The sequence below is a fragment of the Apteryx rowi genome, unplaced genomic scaffold, assembly GCF_003343035.1.
Source record: "Apteryx rowi isolate R43461 unplaced genomic scaffold, aptRow1 scaffold_1, whole genome shotgun sequence".
In the NCBI taxonomy this organism is placed as follows: Eukaryota; Metazoa; Chordata; class Aves; order Apterygiformes; family Apterygidae; genus Apteryx; species Apteryx rowi.
Window position 1 is genome coordinate 615,886 of NW_020447196.1, and position 15,162 is coordinate 631,047.

Consider the following 15,162-nt stretch of genomic DNA (forward strand, 5'->3'; position numbering starts at 1 on the left):
TTTAAAAAAAGACCATTTGAGTGGCACTAAAAGCTTCACCTTTCAAACAGTCCATATGGGCAAGACTTATGAATTGGAATGGTATGGCAGGGGAAAAGCYGTGGTTTAACTTTTCTTAGGTTAGGAGCAACTCCCTGGTTCTTCTGAAGTGAAATTGCTGTAGAAACTTTTTTTTTTCCCCAGTACTTGATATCTTTCAAAAAATATGGTTTTTCTGCATGTATGAACAGACTGCACTGGAATTCTATGCATGTCTTTTCTCCCTAGTGCAATGTGCAGGGATTGTTACTTGATCTCCATTAAGTTTGGTAAGAACAGAGTGGGTTTTTTCCTACTGGTTTAGATTAAAGGCAGTCAGCATATTAGCTATCATACCTTTCTGGTGTTTTACTGATTGTCTAGTTTCTTTGCCCTTTTTGTGTTCAAGTAAGGCAGAAAATATTCTGAGACTCTATGCATTGCCTCCTAATTATTCACTAGCTAAGTTCTAAACCATGTTTATGGGTAAGAGTTGAATTCTTAAAATAATTAAACAAAATTGTTTTTTATTTATTTCACTTTATTAGATGAAGTCTAATATTCTTCTGTGAATATTTTAAAAGCTTTTATAAATCAGGTGCAGAAATACCATTCTTGTATCATTAATAGCAGTACTATTATATTCCAGGAAAATTAAGTTTCTTTGTATACAGAAATTAAAGCAAATTTAATTTTAATTTACAGGCTACTTCTGTATAGGTTTTTTTCACTGATGTAATTTGCATTTCATAAGCCCACTTATGAAGCAGTTTGTTTCAGAATTAATGAGCAAGAGGAGAATGTAACACGCCAGTTCTTTTCTTGGAGTTGACTCTAGTACAAAGAAAACTTAACCTTAGATTACAGAAGTTTAAATTTCTATCTTCACTAACATCCAGGGGAGAATAAGAGACAAAGCTATCAAGAGATAGCTATCTTGAGATGGGATACTGACAGACTTTCTGAAACCTTAAATAATTCACTGTACCTAATTCAGTATTAATGATCCAGTTTTCTTGGCACTGTTAATTAAATAAATCGATTTAATTTTTATAGGCTAAACTCCAAACATAAGCATCCCAGAATCAACAATGTTCCTAGTTTTGCGTCAGGTAAGATTTAAGAAGGACACGTACTTTATCCCTCCAAAACGTTACCAGGCTCAATCTTTTTCATAAAGTCTTCAACTGTGCTCAACCTACTTCCAGTGCTGTAAGTACAACTTTGCATACATGAACTTTAGTGCATTATCTCCCTTCCTAACCAAGAATTAGTACATTTAAATTCCTCTTTAGTTGTTTCCTGTACTTAAGTGTGAAAAATGACATCTACATTGGCGTTACTACAAATAGAACTATTGTAAGGTGCCGAAAGGACTTAATGATTCAGACTAAATTGCTTCTGTTTAAACCCTTTAAGCATTTTTTTTAATCTCAGAAACTTTGCATTTTTCCTATGATGCTACTGCTCCTTAGTGTATTACTTGAATATTCATTTCCTAAATACAGATACTATTTTACTCTGCACAAAGTCAATTTGCTTTTGGAGTAACCTCCCCACCCCCATTAGCTTCTCTTGCTGCAGGGGCACTTTTGTCTGAACACACCATAGAATTTTGTTACTTCCTATTTGTGGGTTTGTTCTCTTTAAAGATGTTATCAGCAATTGACATTTATATAAAAAATACACCAAATAAGCCAAGGAATTGTTTTTTTCGATAGCTTCAGCTCTCTCACGCTTGAATCTCTCAGTATGAATCTCTCGATATCAAGAAATGAGTATTTTTTCCATTTTTCTTTGCGAACAGTAGTAAAAAGCAGGAAACCCCCATAAAATGTGGCTGCAGGATGTTAACTGCTGAAGTAATAGTTTTATTTTGATTGCATTCACATCTGCATTTAAACAATCAACTTGATAGTTACAGTTGCTATATGGTTGATAGTTATTGATCAGTATTAAAATTTGATGCAGAAGTAATCTTAGCCTGTCTGCTTAAAGTTTACTATTCAAACGCTCAACTATGGGCTTAACTGAAAATCCTCCATCAAAAGCTGCATTAAGAACTTCATCTAGACAGCTTGCCATAACAAAAGTCAAATCTTGCCGTACATTCACTGCAATTTCTTCAAGATCTTTTTCATTTCTTTGAGGAATGATAATTCTCTTCAGTCCAGCTCTGTGTGCTGCCAGGACTTTGTCTTTAATTCCCCCAACCTTAATAAAGAGGAAAAAAAAATATTAAAAAAAGCACAATGATAATCTAATAAAGTAATTAATTATTGTAGCAAATTTAGAAATCACACCAGGAGTTAAATTTTAATGAAAGGTTCTCCCTCCCCCAATCATTTAGAAAAGTAATTAAAAATGCAGCAATAGTTCTAGCTCATTATATGCTTAACAAGGGAAATATGGTGGTTGTTGTACTACAGTATCCTTTCTGTAACAGTTAATGGAAGAAAAACCTTCTGGATTAAAAATTAATTGAGGATGCAGGTGCAAGAGTATCAAAAGTGGGAAAAGTCATTACTTGCAGGGAAAAAAATTTCTAAAGACAGATTGCCTTAACAATTTTTTACTATGGCATGCTGAAATCCTGCAGCTACATTATAACAGAAGATCTTCAAGATAAAGGCATTACTAGGTGGTGGTGGGAGCCTAAGTCAAGCATGCAATCCCACCTGATAAATAACTTCAGTTGTACAAGGGAAAACACACAGAAAAGCAAATGTGCACCCGAAAACTGCAAAGATGGCGTTGTTCTAGAAAAATAGCCTTCTCTTCAGTAAGAAAGACACCTGTTTGTTTGAGTTTGTAATGAGATGCAAAGAGGATTCTTAAGTTAGTTTTTCTTTTAGTCACAGCTATAGCTTTTTCTCTTAAACTTTTTTCTAAACCTATTTAAAGACCATGTTAAAGAAAAAGCTTGTAATTTTAAGATGTTTTAGAGCAAAGGACAGCCTTATGCTATCACAGCAAAAAGGGTAAAATTTACACTTCTGCAGAATATAGTGAACCATAAATCCTCCTGGTAATCAGAGTCGAGTCTAGTCTGGACAATGCTGCCTACTTGTCACATTGCTTTCTTTCAGGCAGCAGATGCAGCTGATGGCATGCTCATATGGATTAAGTTACTAATAATACTAAGATTTTAGACAACATTCAGAAAGAAGGGAAGAGTCCTTTATAAAATCTAATTTACAGATCCCTAATTTCTGCACTTATCTTAACAGGCAAAATTTGGTCACTGGTGGAACAAAGGCACTTGATTTGGAAAGTTAGGCACTTACTTACACCATGTCGGAGTGAGCACACTGCTCATTTTTCACTATAGCCTCTAACAGCAGGGAGTCTTGTCACACTAACTGCCACCAGAATGCTCTTTCAGAGATCCTTCTAGTCTGTTACCATAACCAGTTTCTCTCTGGTTTACTCTCTACTGCATTAAACAAAATACTTTTCAACCTCATCCTTCCTTTAGCCATCATTTGGTACAAGATAATTCTCACATCTGCTTAACCAATTACACCAGGCTCCATTTGCTGCTTAAGTTTTCAAACAAATACAGTTTTTTTTCTTTTGCCATCATTCTATGAAAAAGCTTTACGGGAACATCCATTTAGCTGAACTATATATGGAACATCTGGAAACACGTATATAGAAATGTTAAACATAGTTTCAGGAGTAGTTTATGTGAAATTACTGCAAGAGCTTTAAGAAAACTTTTCAATTAAATTGGAGGTCCTCTTTTACTAATAGTTTGAGGAAATACATTAGAAGTTGCAAATACATCTTTGGAACTATATTCCTGAAAAGAGCATGGAGAACCACTGAGGAATGATCAGCAAGACTATGCTTTTGTAAGTGGCTGCAAACAGTTTTTAAACCTAGAATTGAAGAATTAATACAACTTAGCTCTTTTCTCAAATGATACCTACTGGAAGAACAAGGCCTCTTAGTGTAATTTCTCCTGTCATGGCTACATCTGAACACACCAGCCGCCCACTGAAGAGTGAAGCAAGACAGGTTACTATGGTAACACCAGCAGATGGTCCATCTTTTGTGACAGCTCCAGCTGGGAAGTGCAGATGGATGTCAGTGTTGTCAAGGAGATCAAAACTTCCAGAAGCTTAAAGAAAAAAGAATGGTTTGAATGTGAAAAATCTAAACCTGTTTTGTTCCTGGTCTTTATTCTAAAAGGCCACCAGAAAACTACAAGTCTTAGCACTATTTTTTAATGGTATGCTGAAAAAGCATCATTGTATTACAGTGGTCCTTAAAAAAAAAGACAAAAAACTCTACAACCTTGCTTAAATCCAGATTCCCAGACAAAACCATAATAAGTTAACCAATCAGCTAAACATTTGCATGTGTTGGGAAATTCAGAATAGGGATTAATGTAGAGATCAAGGAATTCATACTTTTAATTTTTGTTTTTATTATGTCCCAAACCTTAAATGTCAGCTTTCAGAAAACACAGCAGGAAAGCAGCACTCTCGAGAAAACCAATATTAACTTCTAAATAAAGTAAATTTGTCATTTACATCTTTGTTTACTTCATCCATAGGACATCACTATATGTATACAGTACCTTTACCTCTCTGGTTTAAAATGTTAATGCCAGCAGCATTTCATATGCATTCATTCAGTCCTTTTAGTTTAATAAACTATCTAAACTACCATAAGTAATGACAGATGCTCAACAATTATTTGGCTATTATTTTGGCTATTTACCAAACTACAAAGCACACGTCCAGAACTCAACGGTGGTTTAAGCAAGAAAACAACACGTTAAGTCTTTTTGATGAAGTCCTGTTTCACTGCAATTCAACATTTTCCATACAAACTAAAACAACTCAGAATATTAGGTCTTAGACTGTAAAAACCTACTTTTAGTAAAAATGGTATCTTATGTTAGAGGAAAACCCGAGCCTTTGGTATTTAAATCCACATGATTTCCACTGATGGAAAGGTTGACTGTAAAAACGAGCAAGAGGCAGCGCCTGCCAGAAAACTGGTAAACTAAACACCTTACCCCGCCTTCCTTGCAGGCAAGGCCACTAAAACCTCAGCTTGGCAGAAATCAGTCAGGACAGGAAATACAAAAAGGAACTGTGGAGCTGACTTCATCTTCAGTACAGCAAGTATCGTAATCCCTGACTGCTGGAGAACCCTTAGTCTGTTAACACAACACTAATGCATTTCCACAATGAATACGAGTAACTGCCAATGTTATTCAGCAATGTTACAATCTATTACCGAAAAATATGAGGCTTTAGGACATTTAATTTCCAAGCTATATTAATGCTTCCTTTATGTGCATCTTTGCAATGATGCCATCATTGGCTGATGATGCATATAATCACTACAAAGCATTTAGTCTATGCCAAGGTTTGTCATTTTTTTACCCCACATACCGTTGGTCAGCTGGTATCTCTTTGCATTGCTGCGCAGCCAGCTAATTGCAAGATGTGCCGACTCCTTCATTACATCCCCAAGTTGACCAGTCAAAGTAAGCTGACCTTCTCCATCCATGCGACTAGCTTCCACAAACATGATCTCTCCCCCCAAGGGAGTCCAAGCCAAGCCTATGGCTACTCCTGGCTGACTTAAGCGTTCAGACACCTGAAGAAAAATAACACAGGAAACAATTTAGGGAACAATCGTAACTTAAACTACTGCAAAAACAATTTGATAGTTGCCTTCTAAACAACTGTATTGATTAAAACTCAAAGGTTAAGCCCAAATATTTCTTTTTTTTTTTTAACCCAACAGTAATTCTGCATATGTGTAAACATTAATTACAGTAATAGGACCTGTACATGGCTGGTTAGCTTGAGGCAGTGGCAAACATTGGGTATATCACTCCTGAAAAAACACTCCCCACCCCCAACAGTTCAATGAAAATCTTTCCTTTCACTTCAAAGGACTTCAATCCTTCAATTGACTTCAGTTTAGTCAATCCTGGCTGAATGCTGCTTTGACTAAATCCACATGCCAGAGGTATATTTGCACTGACTCTACTACTTACATGAAAAGCTATTTTTAAACCTCAATGTTACCTAAAAGCCTTTTTAAAGACAGTTTCATTGCCCAAATTACTGATGATGTAATAATTTTGTTCACTGAAAACCTTTATAAATCATTATGAATAACAAAAACACTTGAGTCTGCTAGCAGGCGACATATGAGAGAGGATGGGAAATCTGTCTCCATTAGCAATTACAGGTAGTTAAGCAAGCTTTACTTCCACATATGACTATGATCTACTTATCTAAAAGTCTGACTATGCCGCCCAGTTACTCATCAGGGTAATGGAGGTGTCTGAATTCTAGGCTTTTGTTAAGGAAAAAAAAAAGCAGGATGTTTTCCAAGAAGATTCCAGTTTTTGAATTTTTTCCTTGCTGTGAAAGATTGTTTTAGAATGTGACAAAATGTTTTCCTGAGCTACAAGGAGTTGGAGAAACTGTGATGAAAGATCACAAAGCTATTCAGCATGTTCTAAACTATTAAGTTTGTATTTATTATGGGGCAGAAAAGAGACTGGATGAGTTTTCACTGTGTGAAGCAGTGAGTAGAGCAAAAGACAAATACTCCTTTGTAAAATAAAGCGACAGGCCCATTTTAAAATATTTTGTCTCCTCCTGAAATGCAGAATTGAAAGTCAATTTGATTCATTTCTGAAAGAGACGAATTCTTCAATAAACTAGGCAGAGAATTGTTTCACTTCTCGGATAGAATACGAATGAAAGGAGCTTTGCAACACGGAACAGAATCATAATAAAAGTATCCAATTCTGAAATCCATGTTTCTAGTTAATTTAAAATTTCTCAGACTATTTTTTATTCCTTTTAAACACCTATACCATTCCACTTCATACTACTGGCAATTCCAGAGCAATAGGATGAATCTTTCTTCCAGTTCCAGCTCATTCTGCACTGCACAATTTGCCATAATCTTAATGCTTTCCTTCGGTTTGCTGCCTTCCAAGTTAGCAGAGAAGTGACTTTGCACAGGCACTGGAAAGGCAAAGCTCTGTCCACACAAAGCCGCGAGCAGGACAGAACAAGGCCAAAGCTCGGGACTCCGTGCTGTTTCCTGTCTTCCATCTTGCACACCGATAGGTGCAGTGTGCTGCAGATTTTAGACCCTGTACAGCCACCCTGCTTCAGCAGATCTCACCCCTTCAGAGAACAACGTAAATGAAACTGCCATTGACTCGCTATCGACCATCAGCCCAGCTGCAAGACCGGAGAGCTCTACACAGAAGCCTGTTGGGAAGACGCTGAACTGGGCACGGCTGGACTCTTCAGGGAGGGCTCTCAGCGAAGGGCGTCTGCACTGCTGGGCGCCATAAGGAGCCAGAGGCAGAAACAGCCCCCTGGCCCTGCTGCCAGCTGCCTGGGCTAGAAGCACTGGGATTTGTGGGCCTCCAAAGAGAGAATAAGTTATTAAATGTTCTAGTCCCTCACCAAAATGCCTCGCTGTAAGCCCATGAGAAATGCTGCTGCAAATTCTTAAGGAACACAGACACCTAAATTTTGGTAAACCAAACAGCAGACCTTTAGCAAACCTCTGCAGAACAATATATCCTACCGCTGGATTATCAGAACAAGATCTCTCTTCCTAAATAGGTGCCAAAACATTAACATTTCAGTATTAGGCTGAAATCCATCCCATCATAAAAATATAATCAAAATCAAGATCACAAGCTTCTTAATGTTCAGTTTCTCTTTCCTGTTTTGCAAATAGAAAATAACTTCCTTTCTGCAATTACAACACCAAAACAACCCCCCCCCCCACCAGCTGATGTACAAACACATCGGCTGTACCAGTAGCTTTACACAGCTCAGATGCCTGAGAGAGTTGTTCCTGTCACGTAAGAGAACTGGTAGAGCAAAAAATGTTAGAAGTCCTAAAAAATAAAATTTAACAGGTAAGCTTCTTGTTAGAGCCCTGTAACTTCTGATTTTGTATTACATATATGACCAAACGCTGTACTCAACTCTATCAAGTGCATCTTCTTCAGGTCTAATTCTGATGGCTACGATTTGAAATGCAACCCTTGCTAAGGATTGTTGTTTCTTGGTGCTGTTTGTGGTAAATTAGCACTTTTCAGAGGCACAATGCAATTAGTGCCAACTCTGGCGAGAGCAAAGCTATGTAGATACAGGAGCTCTTGGCACAAACAGGACTCGCATCTGTCAGAAGAGAAAAGCAGCAGAGGCCGGTGGGACTGGCGTTACACTCCCAGATCCATCGGACAGCGAGGTAAGTTCCTACCTACACTCATCTCACAGCAAAGCAAAGGAAGCCACATCGCTCCCTCTCCTTGCTTCTCTTGTGCTCTCAATCATCTACATATTTTGAAGGACATCATGCTACCTGTTTTGCTTTTTTTTTTTTTTAAGCATACATTAGCTAGAATGGCTGTTTCTTTTTCTGGCATTTAAGAAAACTGTAAATAATACAGTGTTTCCTTTTTATGGTATCAAAATATCTAGTCTATGAAGCATTTTCATTTTTGTTAACATAAGTCCCTATATCCATTTCCTGAATTTTATTAGTTACAATGATGTTCTCTAATCAGCTTAGCAATAGCTTAGTAATTAACGTTTATTCCAACTAAGCATGAAGCTTAAGTAACAAAATGAATTTTGATCTTGGTCACAGTGAAATCCAACAACATTTAAGAATGTTCCATTACATCTGTGACAATCATGTATTTTGGCAGCCTGCCATGCTTTCAAACATTTTGGGTACAATGAACAACAGTAACTATCTATACCCTCTCCCATCCCAAACCAACGATGAACAACTTGGGGGGGGGGGATTTCTATTTATTTATTTATTTTTGGTATTAGCAGTAGCTCTACCTATATATAAATTCAAATTCGTTTACTAATTCCACAGTTTGAGAGCTCTACAGAAAACAGTGAACCGTTGACAGAGGGTCAAAGGAAAAAAAAAAAGGTTCTGATGACTCCCAGCATTTATCATCCTCTTCAGTAAAATCTCCTTCCTCTGTCATCAAACTAGGCAAGTATCTCTCCCTAGTTTCACAAGTAAGTTAAGGTCCCTTAGACAAGATCTGGTGAGAGAAACTAGGTGTGTAGTTCAAAAATTTAAAGCGTCACCACCTTTCAACCATCGTTCTTCACACGAACCGGCAGCCTCAGAGGCCAACGACTGCTCTGGCCATAGAGACTGTACTACTGCTACTGCCACCTCCTCACCTAAACGTTAACTGCGGTGTGTTGACAGGCATATGTACAGGAAACTGGCCCTGGCAGCTTTGATAACTGCCCTCAGAAAACACACTTCAACCCCCCCCCCCCCTTAAAAAAAAAAAAAAAAAATCTTTGCACATAGTCATTTATGTAAGGGGCTTAAATAAAAATAAATAAATAAATAAATAAATAAATAATACAATCCTTAGAGGAAAATATATTATAATACATTAAACATGCCCATGAAGTGTTACAGGAACCTCCACAAAAATTCAGTCACTCATGGCACCTCTGAATCACTACTTCTCAGAAAATGTCAGAGGAATTTAAATAAGAACAAAATCCTTACTTATACCTTCTAAACAACTTCAATTTAAAATGCCCATTACACTCAGCTGATAAGCCAGGTCTATCAGATGATGCAAGAGGAGGTCACTGACCTAGAAAAACAGTTTGGCTTTTGAAATTTTTGTAGATGTGACCAACCCAGTTACAATTTAGCTCTAATCCATGTGGGTCAACATATTGTCAAATACATTTTGGCTGTCTGACAGTGAAAAACTGAAGAGGCTTAACACTTAGCATATTCATTTATCTTAAAAATAGCTAAGACTATTCCAAGATAAAGGAAAAAAAGCATCATCAGTAAGTCTGCAGTTCTGGAGTTTGCGAGTGAGCCAGCATAACTGACAAACAGCTATTAAGTCCCTGTTTAGCAACGGTAAGATGTGAACCAGCCCTAAGCTACTTGCTGGCCTTTAGTGTCTATGTCACCCTTCCACAGGTTCTCCCACCTCGCTGTACAAACCTCTCTTCTAGTTCCTGCAGGCTACTCTCTCGGTTCATTCTCTAGCAAACCACTGCAGGCAAAATATACAGCAGCAGCTCCCCTGGAGGGGAGGAAGATRTATCACTGCAAGACTGAAATTTCACAGATAACAATGCCTACCTAAACACTGTGCCTTGTTCAGGTTTTTCTTCTAAAAGATAATYTGWTTTGTTTCTTAATTAAACTGCTTATGTCCCATGAAACAGAGCTTTTTTTTTTTTATGGCATCTGGGCTTTCATCTCATAGAACAGGTAACTTCACTAACCTGAAACTCAAAAGTGTTTCTGTCACTCAGGCTGTAAGGATACAGCCTAACTCTAATGAGGCCTTCCTGTGGTGCCAATAATGCTTTACTAACTGAGCTGAATTAAGGGTTGAATAAAAAAAGCTAAAATCCAAGCCAAAGGAGAAACTTCATTTTAACCACTCACAAAATGTTATAACCCCCTCCCCTCCACAAAGCATGCTGTGTCAAAATGTTTCATTAAATCTTTACGCTTTAAACTACTGTCAGATTTATTCTTCCAAAGCCTTACAATGTGATTTATTCTAACATTTGTTCTGTAGGGTGACACATACGTTTATTTTTATTTGTGATAAATGAATTAATCCTACAAGTACAAGCTGAATATCCTGTCATGCCTTTCTGCTGGGAGACCTCTGCAGAAGATGTACGAGCAGTGCAGTGAAAAGGCAAAAGCTGAACCGCTCATTTTAAGGTATTCCCTGAAGGACAACAGATCAGTTAAGTCACATCATGTTTCCAGTTCTATTTGCTCGGTCTCATCCAAGGACTGACATGGGGGCGCCTTCACTGTACCTTTCTTTCAGCTAATTATAAATGGCAAAATGCAGGTCAAAAGTGAAGCTTTAAAAGACTATATATAAGAAGGAAAGGAGAGACGCTGCAGCCTACCAAACAGAAAAACCAATGACAGCCCGTCTGGAATGGCCTTCAAGACCGGAGCTGTGCTCTTCGTTTGGAAGAATCTTGGGGCCACTTAATGAAATTCAAAGAAATTACAAGCTAATAGGGAAAATTCATTAAAACAGGAATCATGTGGCTATCAGAAATTTACACTGAAAAAATTTGGAGAAACACATGTTGAAAAATATTTCCTCATTCATACACATAGCAAACAGTATTTTTGTAGTAGTATGAGCTACTCAGGGAATTGATGCTGTCTGGATTCATCTCTAGCTCCCTTTATGTGCTATTTAATTTCCCCACTAAATATGGAAACATCTAAAAAACCTTTGATATACAGGTCGAAAGCTTCAGTTTTATTTCAGCTTATATAGGCCAGCAGATCCATGAAATGGGCATATGCATGTCCGCAGCACCTGTTCATACCATTAAAAAAAAAAAAAGCAGCACTACTTATAAGCACTACTTATTCCTGTAGAAAGAGAAACAAATTAGCAGAAATTACAGCCATACTACCAACTTCAAATGAATAATCAATTCCAGAACAAGTTCAAAACTAGGCTAACATCTAATGAAAGTCACAGAATATTAGGAATATTTCTTGGCCTACAATCTAATTTCAGAAAGTGTCATAAGTTTGAATTTATTTCAATTTATTTCACTTGGGACTGGGAATAAGGAGTACAATTGTAAGTGACCAGTACTTTTGTATGGATTTACAAAATTCAAATTAGTTTTTAGCACCTTTACAAAACTAATAATCACCATTTGTAGATATCACAGCACTGTTTAATTTTTGAGTGGCTTAAGTTCAATTTACTACAACAGCTTTACATGCATCTGCACTTCAAGCATTAAAAAGCCAAATGATCCTTCAGTATTTTAACTCCAAACACCATAYGGCAGAACTATTTAACTACTGCTGAAATAACAATCCAGATAAAATATTCTCTCTTTGGAAAAAAAAAATGCTATTTTTCAGTAACAGTTTCTAAAAACAAGGTAGTAAGAAAAGGATAGGCAGACTAGTAATAATTTCCATAAGAGTATTACAAATAATTTGATGGATACAGTCATTTTTATATAAGGTAAAATATTTGTACACTACCTTCTTGATTAAAATGGCCTCACTGAACTGCTATGTACGACTTTGTTATTGGGCACAGCAGCTTCTGAGGGATCAAAATGAAAGAACATAGGTTGCTGATAAAGTCACTTGCCTGAAGACCAATCTCTTCTACTTAGTTCTGAAACTACAAAATCAGAACACAAATGACCAACATGAAAAAAATCTTCCTTCCTCCAGTTCCCTCCAACTTCCACTGCTACCATCATCATCCTCCAACACGATCAATAACACTGTCTTCCTTTGACTGGTTTCCTCATTTCTTTCTTTCCATTAAGAATCTCTTCAACAATAAAATCTTCCTATTTGAGCACCTGGGTTTGGACCTCTAAACCAATGTCCATTCCCTACCATTCCTTCATTTTTCTCTGCTATCCCCACACACCATGCTCCCTCTTTGTCCTCCAAATCCCCTCAGAGTCCAATTCTCTCATCCAGGAGAGACGACTCTTCAAAGAAAAGTCCTTAAAGGTTTGAATTTCACCTCTTTTAGTGGTTTTCCCTTCACTTCTATTTTCTACGCAACTTACTGGTTTACTGGTCTTTTTTCCAGGACAAAGACAGCAAAATCTAGTGTTCCATCGGCAGCTGGTTTCCTACCATAGCTTTACAGGGTACTACATATACTACTTATACTCAGTCAGTTCACCTGAGCCTAAAGTAAAGCACTGAATAACTGCAATGCAAATGGTAAAAAGAGAATCCCAAAGTAATATCTGCATTAATTGATGGCATTTTCGTTGAATGCAGCAAAATACAAAAGTGGGAAAGAAACTAAAAATTCTGGAAATATGCCTACCGAGCAACAGAGCTGGTTGATCACAAGACCTATTTTTAAGCTAAGAGTTGCATTAATTTAAAGAATGTCTGAGAACTTCTGGTGTAAAGCAAAGTGGTTTTAATACCTAAAAATGCTGACTGGCTTTAAGGAGGTATGTGGGACAGTCTGTAACACAGCTGCCTCAGAGACAGGATTCCTGGGTTCCACTCTTGGCTTCCTTCCCAAGACCACAAACATCCCCCAGACAAAAGCAAAGTTGTTATGAGCTGAGAAAACACCAGCACATTCTTAAGCACTGCTGCAGGCATCTTTGCTAACACAAAGTCTGCCATTACATTACTTATGTACGCTGAAATAAATAAACAAACAAACAAACAAAACTTCTTTAGGTGAAAAGATGTCTAGTGGAATACAAAGAAACACAATCCTGTCACAAATAAATTTTAAAAAAGGTTAATGTTGCACAAACTCAGCCAACAGCAAAACAACAGAGACTAGTCAAAACAGACAGGGACAGCAGTCAAGCAGAAACAAATGAGGATGTTACCTCCATTTCATACATAGGTGGTCCCAGGATATCTTTTAAAGCATGGAAATCAATTAAAATTGGCATTTCAGGTGGCAGAGCCAGGTCAGCTGTGTCACTGATGGATTCTGTTTTTGCATCTTCTGTGATATGCTCTTTGCAATCTAAGAAAAGAAAATATACTTAGGATTTGTAGCAACCTTTCTTAACACAAATTAAAATTATCATGACAGAGGAAAATACAATATTCAAAGAATTGCTCAGAAAAGTTCATGAAAGCGAGCTTAAAACACGTCTTTCCCTAAAAAACTTCTTGTCAAATTAAAGATAAGATAATATGGCATCAAATTTAGTTATTAAGCCTAAACACGTTCTAACTGTTCAGCAAGGACAATACTAAATCTAGAGTACTGACAGAGAAGCAACTCACTTGCTTAAATGCATTTTAAAGTAGGTCACATAGCAAAACACATGAAGTTCATTTAGGACTTTGCACTTTTCACCAGATATGTGGCGTAAAAAACAGCATTTGCAGGAGACGATGTTTAATGTAGTATAATATAAAATATGGAGCTGAATGAGGAAATATTATTGAAAGCATTGTAACTGCTGTCCTTTTTATGTACACTTACAAGTGTGCTGTGGTATCCTTCATGCTGTGGTCTCCTTCTGCAAGGATTATAATGCTTAACTTCTGACACTTATAATTAAGTTCTGTCAAATAAAGAAGGAGCACTTTGGCCATATTTACATACGTTGTTTTGCCACAGGACTGCATTAATTAATGCTAGTTTGCATCACATTCAGTAACATCTCACTTCCAAAAAATCCATCAAGGACAGTAACTTGCTGCTCCGTAGCTCTGCCGCCCTCCCTCCCCACCCCAGTCCTCGCAATTCCAGCCCAATCTCCCCGCGGCAGGCCCCAGCCGTCCCCACCACCAGCCAGCCAGCGCAGGGAAGCCACTGCTTGCAAATAACACTAAGAACAGCCTCTCTGGAACAAGCCCAGCTCGTGCCACCCTGGTGTGCAGGCTCCTTACAGGCTTTCAGATGGACCCACTACCCCAGCACACCACAGCCCACCTTTATTGCTACGCACGCAGTACGTATTCTCACGTTAGGCTTATTCCTTTGTCTCTAACGGCTCAAGTGTTACTCTGTGTAAGCCTCAGTTCACAAAACCCACTTTCCTAGTTTGTTCAGTGCCCAGCTAGGCACATACAGTATAGTCTTCACTCACTAGAAAGTCTCCAAACAAGTTCAGTATAACAACTTCATCTACGGCTTTTATCTTGAAATATTATTCCTATGCTGGGCTCTGCTCTTCTCCTTTGTTGGATGAGATTCTTCTAAGGTGTCTTGAACGATGTCTTGAACTACCAGCAGAAAACTCCTCAAAGATCAAAATTATTTGGCCTTTTCAGAAATACCTGTAGGTGTGATACGCTCTTCTGAAAGGGCTATAAAACCCAATTAGCCTAACACTTCCAGACACAATATACTCAAGAGACATGAAGAAGGAAGGGCTCAGACAAAGCACTAGTTACGGATTCAAAAGCACGTTCCTTTCTTACTCCATTTTAAGTATCACTGTATTTCTTTGCAGTACAACTGTTTCCTTAGTGACAACATTTCCATTTTCTACACAAATGTTAAAATGAACAGTTAATGGGGACCCTGTAAATATCAAAGCCTCAAAATTATTTTAACCCAGACTGTGTAGC

General features: G+C 37.7%; 1 protein-coding gene across 3 annotated transcripts in view; it reads right to left on the reverse strand.

The window, feature by feature from the left end:
- Nucleotides 1-1,868: 1,868 nt before the first annotated feature.
- LONP2 (lon peptidase 2, peroxisomal) overlaps nt 1,869-15,162 on the reverse strand; it is a 48,712-nt gene continuing 35,418 nt past the window's right edge. For all 3 annotated transcript variants that reach the window (XM_026058168.1, XM_026058175.1, XM_026058182.1), the window contains 4 exons: nt 13,458-13,600; nt 5,433-5,640; nt 3,954-4,144; nt 1,869-2,232 (listed from right to left, as the gene is read on the reverse strand). In XM_026058168.1, the coding sequence (XP_025913953.1) occupies nt 2,011-2,232; nt 3,954-4,144; nt 5,433-5,640; nt 13,458-13,600 (764 nt within the window). In that variant the 3' untranslated portion in view covers nt 1,869-2,010. The remainder of the gene's footprint in view (nt 2,233-3,953; nt 4,145-5,432; nt 5,641-13,457; nt 13,601-15,162) is intronic.